At 38.0% G+C, this 13,194-nt stretch overlaps 1 protein-coding gene across 1 annotated transcript in view; it reads left to right on the forward strand.

Moving 5' to 3' along the window:
* The window catches only part of OXCT1 (3-oxoacid CoA-transferase 1), a 79,962-nt gene that overhangs the window by 43,293 nt on the left and 23,475 nt on the right, over positions 1 to 13,194 (forward strand). Inside the window, exons 8-13 of the mRNA XM_075079378.1 lie at positions 1,906 to 2,013; positions 4,710 to 4,821; positions 5,310 to 5,404; positions 6,084 to 6,132; positions 9,065 to 9,137; positions 9,917 to 9,992. Of these exons, the coding sequence (XP_074935479.1) occupies positions 1,906 to 2,013; positions 4,710 to 4,821; positions 5,310 to 5,404; positions 6,084 to 6,132; positions 9,065 to 9,137; positions 9,917 to 9,992 (513 nt within the window). The remainder of the gene's footprint in view (positions 1 to 1,905; positions 2,014 to 4,709; positions 4,822 to 5,309; positions 5,405 to 6,083; positions 6,133 to 9,064; positions 9,138 to 9,916; positions 9,993 to 13,194) is intronic.

Raw genomic sequence — 13,194 nt, forward strand, 5'->3', positions numbered from 1 at the left:
AAAATCCAACAATTTATTGTTGGATAGACTATTTATTCTGTGTGTTCTATGGGGGGAGAGATACAGTGTGTCAAGTTTTCTGACAGCATAATTCCATTGAAATTGGTTGAATTGTGCCAGCAAAAATTTTGGTTTTATAGTCTCAGCTACTGCAGCAAAAAATTTAGTTCTTTTAAATGAAGTTCAAACTAGTAGTATTTAGTATTTCCCAGGCCTATTTTTCTACCTGATAAGTGAAGACGAATTTAATTAGAAAAGGTGAATTTGGGAATTCTGCTGGTAGCAGATCGTGTGCTTATGTATGGCTTAATTGAAAAGTCTTGTCTCCTGCTTTTCCTCCTTTTGAGGATGTCCTGATAGTAGGCACTGCACAGAGAGTACAGTGTGCTTCAGCTGTGTGCTTCAGGATTTTTTCATTGTGCCCTGTGTTTGACTTGGTCTCCATATTAATTTTAAAATTCACATATAATAAATTTCAAATGAGATAGAGCATGGATGCGATTGCACCATTTTTTCATGAATACAGTAGCCTGAATTTTGAAAGTATTGATTTGATTGTCTCTCCTTATCTTGTGGATAAGGAATTTCTGGATGTGTGATTCTGCCCTCCATGAACACTGAGGTTGTCTGTTGCTGTCGCTGCTACTGCCTCTTCCTCACCACCTTTGCCTTACAAATTTCGCAACTTGTCTCTTTCTGTGTGTTTACCCCAGGGCTTTTTTTAGGGATCATCTGAAACCCATCTTGTGGTCTTTAGTTTGTTAATTTTTCCTCTCCCTCTGCTGCTTTTAGGGTGGATTTGTTTGGGTTTTTTGTTGTCACACTGCAAAGCACAGCAGGAAAGTAATTGTCTATCAGATGTACTATAGATTCTATTATTGATCACATTGTGCAGTAGCAGAAGGATGTCAAATTGAATTTTAAGTTCATTAATGTTGTTTCACTGGTGATGGGTGTTAAGTGATGTACCCCTACTGACATGTCATACCCTGAGTCTTGTTTGGACATTCCTGAAAGTTTAACTAGTTCCTGATGATAAAGCAGCTTGGAAACTTACTTAATTTCTTCTTGAGTAGATTGTTTCAGATGTTATCTTTGACTTGTTGCTTTAACGTTATACATTTTCTCTATGGTTTGATGCGGATACAGCCCTAACAGTAGTGTCTGTTTAGAGGCAGAGTGAGATGTGCTCTGTGCACTGAGACTTGTCAGGGAAAGCAGCAGACATGCCTGAGGGTCTGTGCCCCAGGCATCTGGCCATAGCAGGGTCTCTAGCTATAACACCCCAAACTCAGATGTAGAAGGAAGAAACACTGTGTTGTGTGTGGTGCTCCAAATAGGTGACATTTCAAACGTACTATGTGGATCCGTGCCGTTTTGTGCTGAATCTCTGTTTCACTAACTATAGACTTCTAGATCTTGCCATCTTTCTTGCAATCAATTATTACAGTTTAAATGTTCTCACCTTTTTTTTTTTTTTTTTGTGTGTGTGGGTATGCTGTGGAGAAAATTCAAGCCAGGTTCTGTGTTTGTATCTGTAAAATTCATACTTATGCTTTGTACTCTGACATTTTGTTACCAGCATATTGTTTCCTTCGGTTGGATTGGAAAATATTTATAGGTACAAACAATTCTGATGTAACTGTACATGGTATATTTCTTCAAGGTGGTGGTGCAAATTGGGCTGCTAAAACATAAACTATTTTCAGTTTGTAAGTAGAAATACCCTTTCAAAGAAGAGGAAAGATAAACATCTAAACTTATATTAAAGGGTATATCTATTTTGTCCCATTCCTTAGTTTTCTTGATTTGATCCATTGTGCATTTAATATTTGAAACTTCGTTGCTAATAAAATCTCCCATTAAACACTTTTTTTCTAAATACTTACCCTTTTCTCTTTTTAGGTGGAAGAAATTGTTGATATAGGAGCATTTGCCCCAGAAGACATTCATGTTCCCAAAATCTATGTTGATCGTCTGATACAAGGGGAGAAGTTTGAGAAGAGAATTGAAGTAAGTAGCTGAGCTTTTTGGTCACAGCATATTTCAGTTTGGGATGTATTATAGAATTTACAGGGTTTTTACTCTTAGCGCTGAGAAAATAGTGTGAGAAAGACCTGTCAAGTTTTACTAGGTAACAGAGCTTAGGTAGCTACTTAGGTAGTTAGTAGTTAGGTGGGGGCCTGAGATTTGAGCCTTGTTTCTTATACCTCAGCCTGTCTGGTTCAGTCCCTGTGTATTTTAAAGCAACTGGCTGTAGTCCTAGATGGCTTTAATGCAGCTGAAAATTTGATGGAAAATGCTGCTTTGTTCTCCTTCCTTCTCTCAGCCCTCATTCTGTAGATGCAACAAGGGGAACACCTACACTAAGAACTGACTTTGACAATTAGATGCTTTTCTACTGGAGAGCTTTTGACATGGGCATGTAGGGCCAGTCTCAGTCCCTTTTGTGCCACATATTGAATTACATTACATTGCAAAGGTCCTGGAACCTTTCTTTCCATTTCTTTAATTGGGAACTCGTTTAGCCAGTGGCATTTCTGGTCTGAATAAAAGATGTCAGTAGCTATTAAAAATTGCAGCAATAATATTCTATGACTGAAAACATCCAAGAAAATCATGATTATGTAATTGTTCTTCTTTGTTTCTGTGGCTTTGCCTCACTCAATTCACTATATTCATTTTGGTGATGTGACAATGCTCTTAAAGTGCAGTTGAAAAATCTGTATTTCTCCTGTGTCTCCATGCTCTGGAGGTGGGAATTGTTCAAAATGTCATCAGAAGAGCTGGTGGAGGGGGAGATATGACACAAGGAAAAAAAACATCTTGGAAAAAAAAATAGTGCAGAAAGAAATGGTGATAATTAAACTTTTATTATTAAAATCAAGTCACAAAGTCCTAGGAAGTCATATGTGCCCTTTTCTCTGAGGAAACTCTTTTATGGGTGTTAAGGTTAAAACACCTTTTTTTCCCCATTCCATCAGTTCATTCTGCAAGAGCTTATTGCATGTTGTTGAGTATTTGACTGGAAACAGATGTATCAAACTTTCTCCCTTTCTCGCTCTTTCCCTCCCCTCCCGCTCTTTCCCTCCCCTCCCGCTCTTTCCCTCCCTCCTCTGGGCATGTTGTGATAAACTGCAATTAATGGCCTGTTTCCTTCTTCTAATGGATGCAGTATCTCAAAGAAAAGCTTCTCCTTTTATGAGAGAAGTCCATTTTGCATTTATTAAACTGCTGTTCTTATTGCAGTTTGGCAATGGATGAAAAGGTGACTCTTTGTCCAGGGAAGACCTTTATACAAACGCCTGATGTTCTTTGGCTTGGCTGCATAAGTGAATACACCCACCGAGTCAACTCCCTCCTTCCCTATATGCTGAATAAAAAAAGGAAGTGAGAGGCGAAGAAAAAAACTTGTAACAGAGTTGTTACAACAGTTTTAATGGAGTTTTGTTTTTGTAATTTTGTAATTCTGGCATTGGAACCTCTCATTAATAGAAGTGTAGGAAAGAAATGGCAGATTTATGTACTCTTCCATAAAAAATTATATACGAAGGAAGTGGCTGTACATATGAAAGCACTGAGTATGATATGTGGTAAGAGGAGAGATGAGGAATAAAGAAAAGCTGGTAGTTCATAATTCTTACTGGCTTTAAATAGCAGTTCCTGCCTGATTTGGCTCAGATATGGTCCCTCTAGTGCAAGTCATACTTTCTATCCAACCTTCCCTCTGCTGCAGAGAAATCTATATGATTTTTCTTACCTTTTCCATAACTTGTAAGTGAAGCAACTCTAAGGTAAATAGCCAAGGCATAAAAAGAAAGTTGCTGGGAAATTCAAGAGGATTGATACTGACTGTTTCTGAATACCTAACATGAAAGTGACTCCCAACATGGGGAAAAAAGACACTGCAAAAATTCTTTTGTTGTGATGAAAAGGAGCAAAGGATAATTTTGCCTGATGTGTTCATTATGGCCTGAAGTAGGAGAGGATGGGAAGGCATATGGGGGTGCAGGACATCATGTTTCCCAGAACAGTTTTATATACATGAGAGATGCACAATGAACATTATCTATGTAAACAACAGTTTACAAAAAATGTTTTACAAACTTCTTAAATGTCATGGCATTTTCACCTACATGTGTTTTAGAAGGCATGAATTTGAGGCTAGGAAATCTCAGGAAACAACTTCAGGCAGATTTATGCAAGATTATACAGATTTATGTTTGAAAATTTAGTTGCTTAGCTCCCAGTATCTTTAGATAACTGGCATTTGTCTGTCTCATGCATATAAATCCAAAATAGCACCACTGAATTGAATGAATGCAGAAAGAGAGCAGTATTTATATTTTAGGTTGACGTTTTACAAATCTATTTAGGTATCTCTGGGGTAATGAACCTCAGACTTGCTAGTATTTGCACTGATGCTTGGTGCCTTCTTAACCAGTTGTCTATGTATCACATACTCTCTCAGCCTTGGCAATACAGACAAAGAAATAACATTTTGCTCTAAGGCTGTCATTGGGAATATTTGATGACTCCATTGGCTTAGAAAAGCTTGGACTGATAGAATAAAAGGTTGGTTTTTGTAGAAGATGGATAAATGTTATTCTTAAACCAAGTGTCTCCGTGCAGTTGCAAATCGGGCTTTTGTGTCTTGAGGAGCAAGAATGTGGATTCTAATCCATTTATGGTTACTTCTTCTTTTGCAGCGCTTATCAATCCGAAAGCCTGAAGACTCAAAAGGCAAACAAAAACCAGGAGACAATGTAAGGGAGAGGATCATCAGACGGGCTGCATTAGAGTTTGAGGATGGCATGTATGGTATCCTTCAGCTGTGCTGTAGGTTAAAGTGAGGACTCACTAGAATAACAACCGCAGCTAGTTTAAGACAGATTATTTACCGTGCTGATTGTCTTTCCCAGAGCCTGTGAGTCTCTCGGTTGTTAACACCCTCTTGAAGTAATAGAGGGCATGTTACAGCACAGAGTACCTGGAGTTTTTATCCAGGCATATCTGGAGGGTTTGTTAGCAGTTGAATGTTTCGCAAGAGTTTCTTGAAAAAGTTATGTTCATTGGAAATGAAGCTTACTTGCATTGTGGGTTTTTTATCATGTAAAGCAGTTGAAAGAATGCTATCAGACAGTCCAAATGGCAAAATAATTAATCAGAAGTATGAGGCATCTAACTAAAAATGAAAGTGTTTGTGAAGAGAACATCTCTCATCTAATCATAGTACAATGATAATTTGCTTTAATTTACTAGTTTGCAGTAACTGTGTTCCTGTTTGTGCCTTAACCAATCCTCTTTAGCTAATCTGGGTATTGGAATCCCACTGTTGGCTAGTAACTTCATCAGTCCAGACATAACTGTTCACTTACAGAGTGAAAATGGAGTCCTGGGTTTGGTAAGAATATATCTTGATCATTTATTGCAGTGTACTTACCTTGTGGTGGCTGGGTTTTATTCCCTGCCTAACCCCAACTTGATTATAATTTTACTAAAAAATCATATTCAAATATATGCCATATTGCATGATTATAAAATTCTTACTGTAGGGCAGGGAAGTTTTACAGGAAACAGTCCTTTCAGGGTTGCAGTGCTACTTTGCTAAGTATGTTCTTAAGTACATGTCTTGCTGGAAGGAGTCAGAACCTTCAATAGTTTTCAAGGTCAAGCCTTGTAAGCCTTATCAAACATAATTTTAAGTAAAGCTTAAAGTGGGTATTATTTTCACTCATGTGGCTTTATGAAGTTGCACCTACTTCATTTTTTCTGAAAAATGTCTGACACTTTGGTTAAAAACAAAAACAAAAAAAAAAACCCAAACCAAACAAACCCCCCACTTCATGGTTATTTAGTAATCCTAACAGCCTCTAACAATATGCCCATCAGTCCTGATATGTCAGTTGATATAAATTGTGGCTTGTATTGTCAGGGATGTTGTTCTGCTAAAGAAAAAAAAAACAAGACATGTCTGTGATGATCTGTTTTCAGTAATAAGCATTGGAAATAATAAAGCAGTTATGAATTGTATCTCAAAGATATTTTAATTTAAAGCTGACATATGTTTGTGTTGTTGTCAGGGTCCTTATCCACTTGAAAATGAAGTAGATCCAGACCTGATTAATGCAGGTAAAATCTTTAAATAAATTTGATTTATGGGAAATGATTATTCATTGATAATCTAAAAATTTTTGTTTGATTCATTATTTGAACCCAGACTCCTATTTAATTTACTTATAAATATTAATGTATTTGTCTTTAAAGTGAGGGTTGGTTTTGATCAATGGAGATGTTTAATATTCTAGTTAGAGAGCTTAGCTTTAATGCATTTTAGTAGCTAGTGAAGGAAACTCTCTTCCAGGCCATGCATTAAAAGGTCAAATCTTCATTTATAGAAATTGTTTTGTGAAGCCTATATGCGAATATGGATTTGTTTTCATAGAATCATAGAATCGTTAAGGTTGGAAAAGACCCTTAAGATCATCGAGTCCAACTGCTAACCTATCACTGCCAAGTCCACCGCTAAACCATATACTCATCTACCCTTCTTTTAAATACCTCCAGGGATGGAGACTCCCTGGGCAGCCTGTTCCAATGTTTGACAACCCTTTTGGTGAAGAAGTTGATCCTAATATCCAACCTAAACTTCCCTTGGCGCAGCTTGAGGCCATTTCCTCTCATCCTATTGCTTGTTACTAGGGAGAAGAGTCCAACCCCCGCCTTGCTACAACCCCCTTTCAGGTAGTTGTAGAGAGTGATAAGGTCTCCACTCAGCCTTCTCTTCTCCAGGCTAAACAACACCAGCTCCCTCAGCTGCTCCTCATAAGAGTTGTTCTCCAGACCCTTCACCAGCTTCGTTGCCCTTCTCTGGACACGCTCCAGCACCTCAATGTCCTTCTTGTAGTGATGGGCCCAAAACTGAACACAGTACTCGATGTGTGGCCTCACCAGTGCCGAGTACAGGGGCACGATCACCTCCCTGCTCCTGCTGGCCACACTATTCCTGATAGAAGCCAGGATGCTGTTGGCCTTCTTGGCCGCCTGAGCACACTGCTGGCTCGTGTTCAGCCGGCTGCCAGCCAACACCCCCAGGTCCTTTTCCTCCAGGCAGCTCTCCAGCCACTCCTCCCCAAGCCTGTAGTTTGTTACTTTTCACCTTGTGTCTTTTAGAAAATGGTTTTCAACTATTTGTTTGAGACATGTTGTAAAAGGTCCTGTGTCTAATAGCCTGGTTCATTCCTGGCTAGTGAGTTGCCAGGAATGCAACTCATTTGCATTTGGGGAGGGAGCAGTAGGTAATCGGGGCAGAGGGAAGGAGCCCCAAATGGGACCTGGCACACTGGAGGGCTCTGCTGCAGGGGTGCACCTGCCTTTGCCACTTTAGGGGGATAATGCCAGTCTTCATGTAGTGGTTTTGCCCAGCTGTTTTGGGGCATTTCACCTCAGAAAAAGCCATGCAATGTAAATAATTAAGCTTTTTTACGGTTTAGTGCGTTGGTCAGTTTTCTGTTTTCTTCATGGAATGTTTTGCCTCCATCTGTTCTCTGCTTCCATGTAAAATTACACCTATATATTGCATTGTGACAAAGCGAAGTAGGCCTTGGAACCTTATAAATTCTCATTGATGCATTGATGTTAATGGTATAGGTTATAGACCCATAGCTGACATCTTAGAGTTGTTTTTTCATGTGCAAAACCTATGCAATTTATATTTTTTATTCATGTATACATACACATATATGTATGAGTGTGTATGTATGTATCTATACCGACAGTATCTTTCTCAGCAGCTGTTAGGAAGTACAGTTAAACTCTGAGAAGTCAAAGGAGATAAAGCAGTGACATTAAACAAGCTTTTAATTTAATATCAAGGTGCAGTAGAGCAGTTGTTCACCAACTTAAAACACTTGCAGCCTGTCTTAACTAATTGATACTATTATCATACTGCTATGTTATTGCCCCTGTTTCAGTACTATGTTTTACATAAAAAGTGAATTAAGGCCATCTTCTGATTTGAAATAAGAAATTATCACAGAATTCAGTCCAGCATTTCACCAGAAGCTAGGTAACTGTGATACACTGTATGAAGGAAGATGTCAGATTTCCCTGAAATATGTTTTGTTTTTTTTTTTGTTTTGTTTGGCCCATTTTCTGAATGTCTCACATGAGGTTTATCTTTACTGTATTGAAAGGTAGGTTTCTGTCTTACAGCAGAAATATTTACAAGTACTGACTTCCTGAGAGCATTTTCAAGAAGTGGGTAATACGGTGCTCTTGTTACACTATTTTGTGGTCCTCAGCCTGAGTCTCTTTCTTCTCAGCATTGCCTTAGCTTGTCACTTGATCCCAGGATTCTTGTTCCGTATTGCTGCATGGAGGCCACGTCTCTCCCACTGCCTCAGGGTGTGTACCTGATAGGGAAAGACAATTCAGGCAGTCTCAGCAGGTCTGGATATTAGCATGATGAATTCTTGTGATCTGACTACAAGAGTGCTTATATGACTGTTTGTGTGTCAAAATTTAATTTACATAGAATGTCTTGGCATATAGTATACATCAAGTGAACTCAATAAATTAAAGCAGGTCACCTAAGTCTCTATTTTAACTTTCCTACAGCGTAGCCTTCCCTTTCCTCATATTCTTAGTTAATCTCATTGTCTCTTTTCCTATTTTCCAGAAACCGTTTAATGATGTCTCATTCCTCTTCCCCTTTGTTGTTACACTAACTTTTTCTTCACAATGTCATCTGGTGCTAAAGTCTTTTGGGTTTTTTTTCCTCAAGTTTCCCATGCTTACTTTATAATTTCACCTTTGGCTGTGTTTCTTACGCTTTTCCAGAGGCACTCTGTGCCTATGGTTGTTGCTTAGACTGTTTCAAAGTGCTGGCAGGAGAGGAAAGAGTTACGACTGATTAGTTCACATGTGACATAAGTGTAATCAAGTCTGTAGTTGTACAGAATCCAAAGGAATTTGATAAAACCCCCTTATTTCTTGGTTAATAGCTGTGCCTTCATTTGTCAGAGACAAGACACATACATACTGTAGCTTATTTCTTTTACAGGTAAGGAAACAGTCACGGTTCTTCCAGGTTCTTCCTATTTCTCTAGTGATGAATCATTTGCAATGATAAGAGGGTACGTAACAACACAAACCCTGATCTTTTGAAACATGAAGAGAATAAACAGAGTCAGTGACTGAACTCATTAGTAATTCTTTGAAATGTGGTTAGTATTTAACAACCTGTAAAATTATCATGGATCAGTGGTGGTTTACAGAGGATTAGGTCTAGCCTTTCCAATAGGAAACAGGAACTAATGTAACTAATAGATACTGTAGTGATGTTTTTGTCTACCACCACCTGGCCATATACAAACACGTTTATAGCTATGTTTTAACAGCTACTTTTTGGTAATTTACAAGTATCTAATCTGTACTTGCATTCTGTAGATTCTCTTTGCTCAGCTTGCAACTGTGATCCTCATTCCACCTCCCTAATGGAAATTCACTGTCTACACCTGTTTTTTGTTTGGTTTTTTTTCGGGAAGGAGGTTGGATGCAAACAAACACTAAATCCTAATGGCTCTGAAAAGATAATGAGTGCATGTAAATATGTGAAGGAGTGCACTTAAAAGTATGAGTTTGGAGCTGATTGACTGTGCATGCAATTAACCAAAACAAGACAAAAGCAATAACATTTTACAGGCTCAGTAGGCAGACAGAAATATTTGCATCAGTGGTACATCTAGATGTTGGAAAAAAAAAACCCACACTACATGTGTGACAAAATGGTTGCTACCTCTGTGGTATGCCACCATTTTTATACTGATGTAATGAGAATGTGAACAAAAGCTTGTTAAGATTTGTGAGCTGTTACTTGAACATGATGTGCTAATTACACACTCTCTGTTGCCAGAGGCCACGTTGATTTGACAATGCTTGGAGCTATGCAAGTGTCTAAGTACGGTGACCTGGCCAACTGGATGATTCCTGTAAGTAGGTGTTTGTACTACTGTCAGTGCACTATATTTAGGATAATACAAATGTAGCTGAGGGTCAGGCAAAGGAGGAAGGGGCTGAAGCAGAATTGGGGTTGTGAAGCTGAAAGCATTAAGATAGAGGACGTGTAGCTTAGGGTTAACAGGTTTTCTTGCATACTGCTGGCACTGAGCAATCAATTATTAGGAGTCAGCCTCTAAAATTTTGCTTGTGCTGAGCGTTATGAAAAACTAAACATGATTTATGTAAGCCTTCTTCCTTCCTCTTGCGTCTATGCCTTTCAAACGTCACATTTTTTTGCTGAGCACTGGTGATTTTTCTGCAGGGTGACAACTGTTGTATAGTTGTACTCGGAGCAAGAACTTGAAGGAAGTTGTAGAATAGCATGTAGCTCATCATAAAATTATTAAAAATGTCTGCATGATTTTTCTCTGTGTTCCTGTCAAAGGATTGCAGCATTGACATTTTGAATACATCTAGAAGGAAGCAATTCTATTGTATTTACCTGAACAGTCCTACAGGTTTCAACCATAGAAATACAAGCTAATCCCAGTATAATTTAAGCAGCTGATGACATCAAGCCATTCTCTGAACCCAATTTATGTTTTAACATTAAATGACATATGCATCTTTCACATGGTTTACACGTGATATTTTCAATGGCTTTCAATATGGTACTTTCTGATATGGTTTGTATTAGAGATGTCTAGAAACAAATTTTAGCCTGGTAGAGGAGAAGAAGACCCAAATGAATGTCCTGTCTCTTGGAGAAGCGTTAGTTGAGCCCAGCAGTCCGTGTGTCTTCTTCAGCAGGCCTGCAAGGAGTGCACAAGTTGTGGAGCAGTGGCTGGAGCATAAGCTGCTTTTAGCAAGAGGGGACAAAGACACGGTCTGTCCAGGCAGACATGGGAGAACGGGTTACCTGAAAGGCTGTTCCAGGTGTCTGTATGAGCGAGCGTAGGGGTTGTGAAGGGGTTATGGCTAAGTTGGAATACGGAACAGGAGAGAAATCTGTAAGAAAACAGTCTTCCTTAGATGTTCTCACAGCACAACCTGGTTTTATGGTCACACAGCTAAAAGCAGAGGGACTAGTGCTGTCTAGGTCTTTTCAGACCCCACTGATACAAGTGCTAGCTTTTCCGAGACTCTTTTCTGATTGCAGTGTCATCCAGTTAATAGTGTGAAAAATGGGGTCTGAAATTAATACTGCTGTTGGTGCGTCACTCTGGGATCCTGTGTGAGCTCTTCTATTGCGGTTCTATGTCTTTTCATAGAACTCGGTGTTTTAAACATAGTCTGATGGCCAGATATACTGTAGGAGTCCAAGCATGGCATGCATTTAAGGTAATACTGGATAGCTTTGCGTTGCCCAATTCCAATTTCTTTTTTTTGTCTTGAGTTACAAAAGCTTGTCACTAGAATCCAAAATAATAAAACCAGCCTCTACGGAGGAACCCACACATGCTTTGAAATATAAGGGATAAATCAAATTACAGTTTAACTCTAGGTTTGCTGTTTGAGCCAAGGCAAAAGTATGATAGTGTAAGTTTTCAAGGAGTTGAAACTTTGGGTAACTAAAACTGGAGTTCACCTGATTTATCCATAACTCTGTATCTCAAAGGTACGGTAAGTCACCCAAAGTCTAATTATGTATTTTAAATAGCTAACTTTAAAAAAACTTGCATTTAATAAACTGTATTTTTTTCAGATGATTGATGTAAAAAAATGTAAGTAAACACTGCCAGTCCAGTACTGTAGGTACATGTCACTGAGAAGCTGAGTGGGGTATTTTTCCCTTCATGTCAGTCTAAGAACTACTCTTTACGGGATGAAATAGCTCTGATTTTGTGAAAGCACTTGTGGTGGCTGTGATGTCTTATACAAGTAGAAATTACTTGCTTATATAGTGGTTTTTAAAAATTATTCTGAATTACCACATTTTCTGTGAAAATTTTGATGATAGACTAGAAGAAATAATTAAAGGTAAGTTGTACAGTATAAACTCAGTGTTTTTTCGTAAGCTGTATTTAGAGATCTTCTTATAGGCACAGTTCAAGGTAATTTTACTATGTATGTCTTTTTATTTCGATTGTCAGATAAGTTTTAGTTTTTGTTCAGCTGTGTTGCCTTAGATTGACATTCTCTTTATAGTTTTGCAAAATGAAATTCACTGTATAAATGTGTCCTGAGACTCTCCACTTAACTCCTGAGATTTTCTTCTTTGACAATCCTTTGGTCCTGCAAAAGCAGTGTTAAATGTTCCTGCACCTGGTAAAGCCTTCTGTTTATTCAAGCTGTTTCTGAGAAGCCTATGAAAAAACAGAAGGAGGTGGGTTGAATTTTAGGTAGGAAGAATTGCTTGCTTTTTCATTGCATTTGTAAATTGAAGCGACAAGAGAAGTGTTCTTGAAAATAGCTGAGTGAACAAGTAATAAATATTCCTGCTCTATAAACCAGCAAAAATGTACCCCTAGTGATAGCTCACGAAGCTGAAATGTTTGAAAAAAAAACCAAAACCAAAAAACAAACCAATCGTGAATCATCAGTAGATTGATCTTCATGCCAAAAAATCTTCGTAATTTCAGCTGACCATATTGGTATCTCAGCATATAAAATTTCATGCAGTTGCATCTGTGCTGAATCTAAAAGATAGTCACTAGAGCGTTTATCCTGAAGAGCAATGTCATGAGCCAGAGCAATTCACTACTTGTTTTCTTGCTTTGCTTCATTTTACTTGGGGTAGATTTTTTTTTAAAAGCCCATTGTGCTGTATTTACAGTTTTATTTTTATTTTGACCTCCAATCCAATTGGCTTTTCCTAGGACTTTCCTGTTACATTCCAAAGCTTTTTAGCAAGCAGCGTTCAGGGTTGCTATTCATTATAGTATTTGTAAATAGAGTTGCAGGACTTCTACTTTTTAAATTAAAACTTGCAGTTAAAAGCAACATGTATTGCAATTTGCGTATGACAACTTTTGTTGTTTTTCATAGTTCTGTCTTTTCTATGTTTGACAAAATTAGTCATGCTTAAGAATTTTCTAAACTTGATAAACTACATGTGTTAATATTTCATACAACAAAGTATGTTTTAATGTTTAAGTATTGAATCAAAAATTAAATGTTTGCTCAGGGTATGTATACGGTTATGTTTAGAGAAAGAGGTGAAAATTCAACTTGTGCTGTATTTAGATAAAC

The sequence above is a fragment of the Phalacrocorax aristotelis genome, chromosome Z (assembly GCF_949628215.1).
Source record: "Phalacrocorax aristotelis chromosome Z, bGulAri2.1, whole genome shotgun sequence".
NCBI classification, from domain to species: Eukaryota; Metazoa; Chordata; class Aves; order Suliformes; family Phalacrocoracidae; genus Phalacrocorax; species Phalacrocorax aristotelis.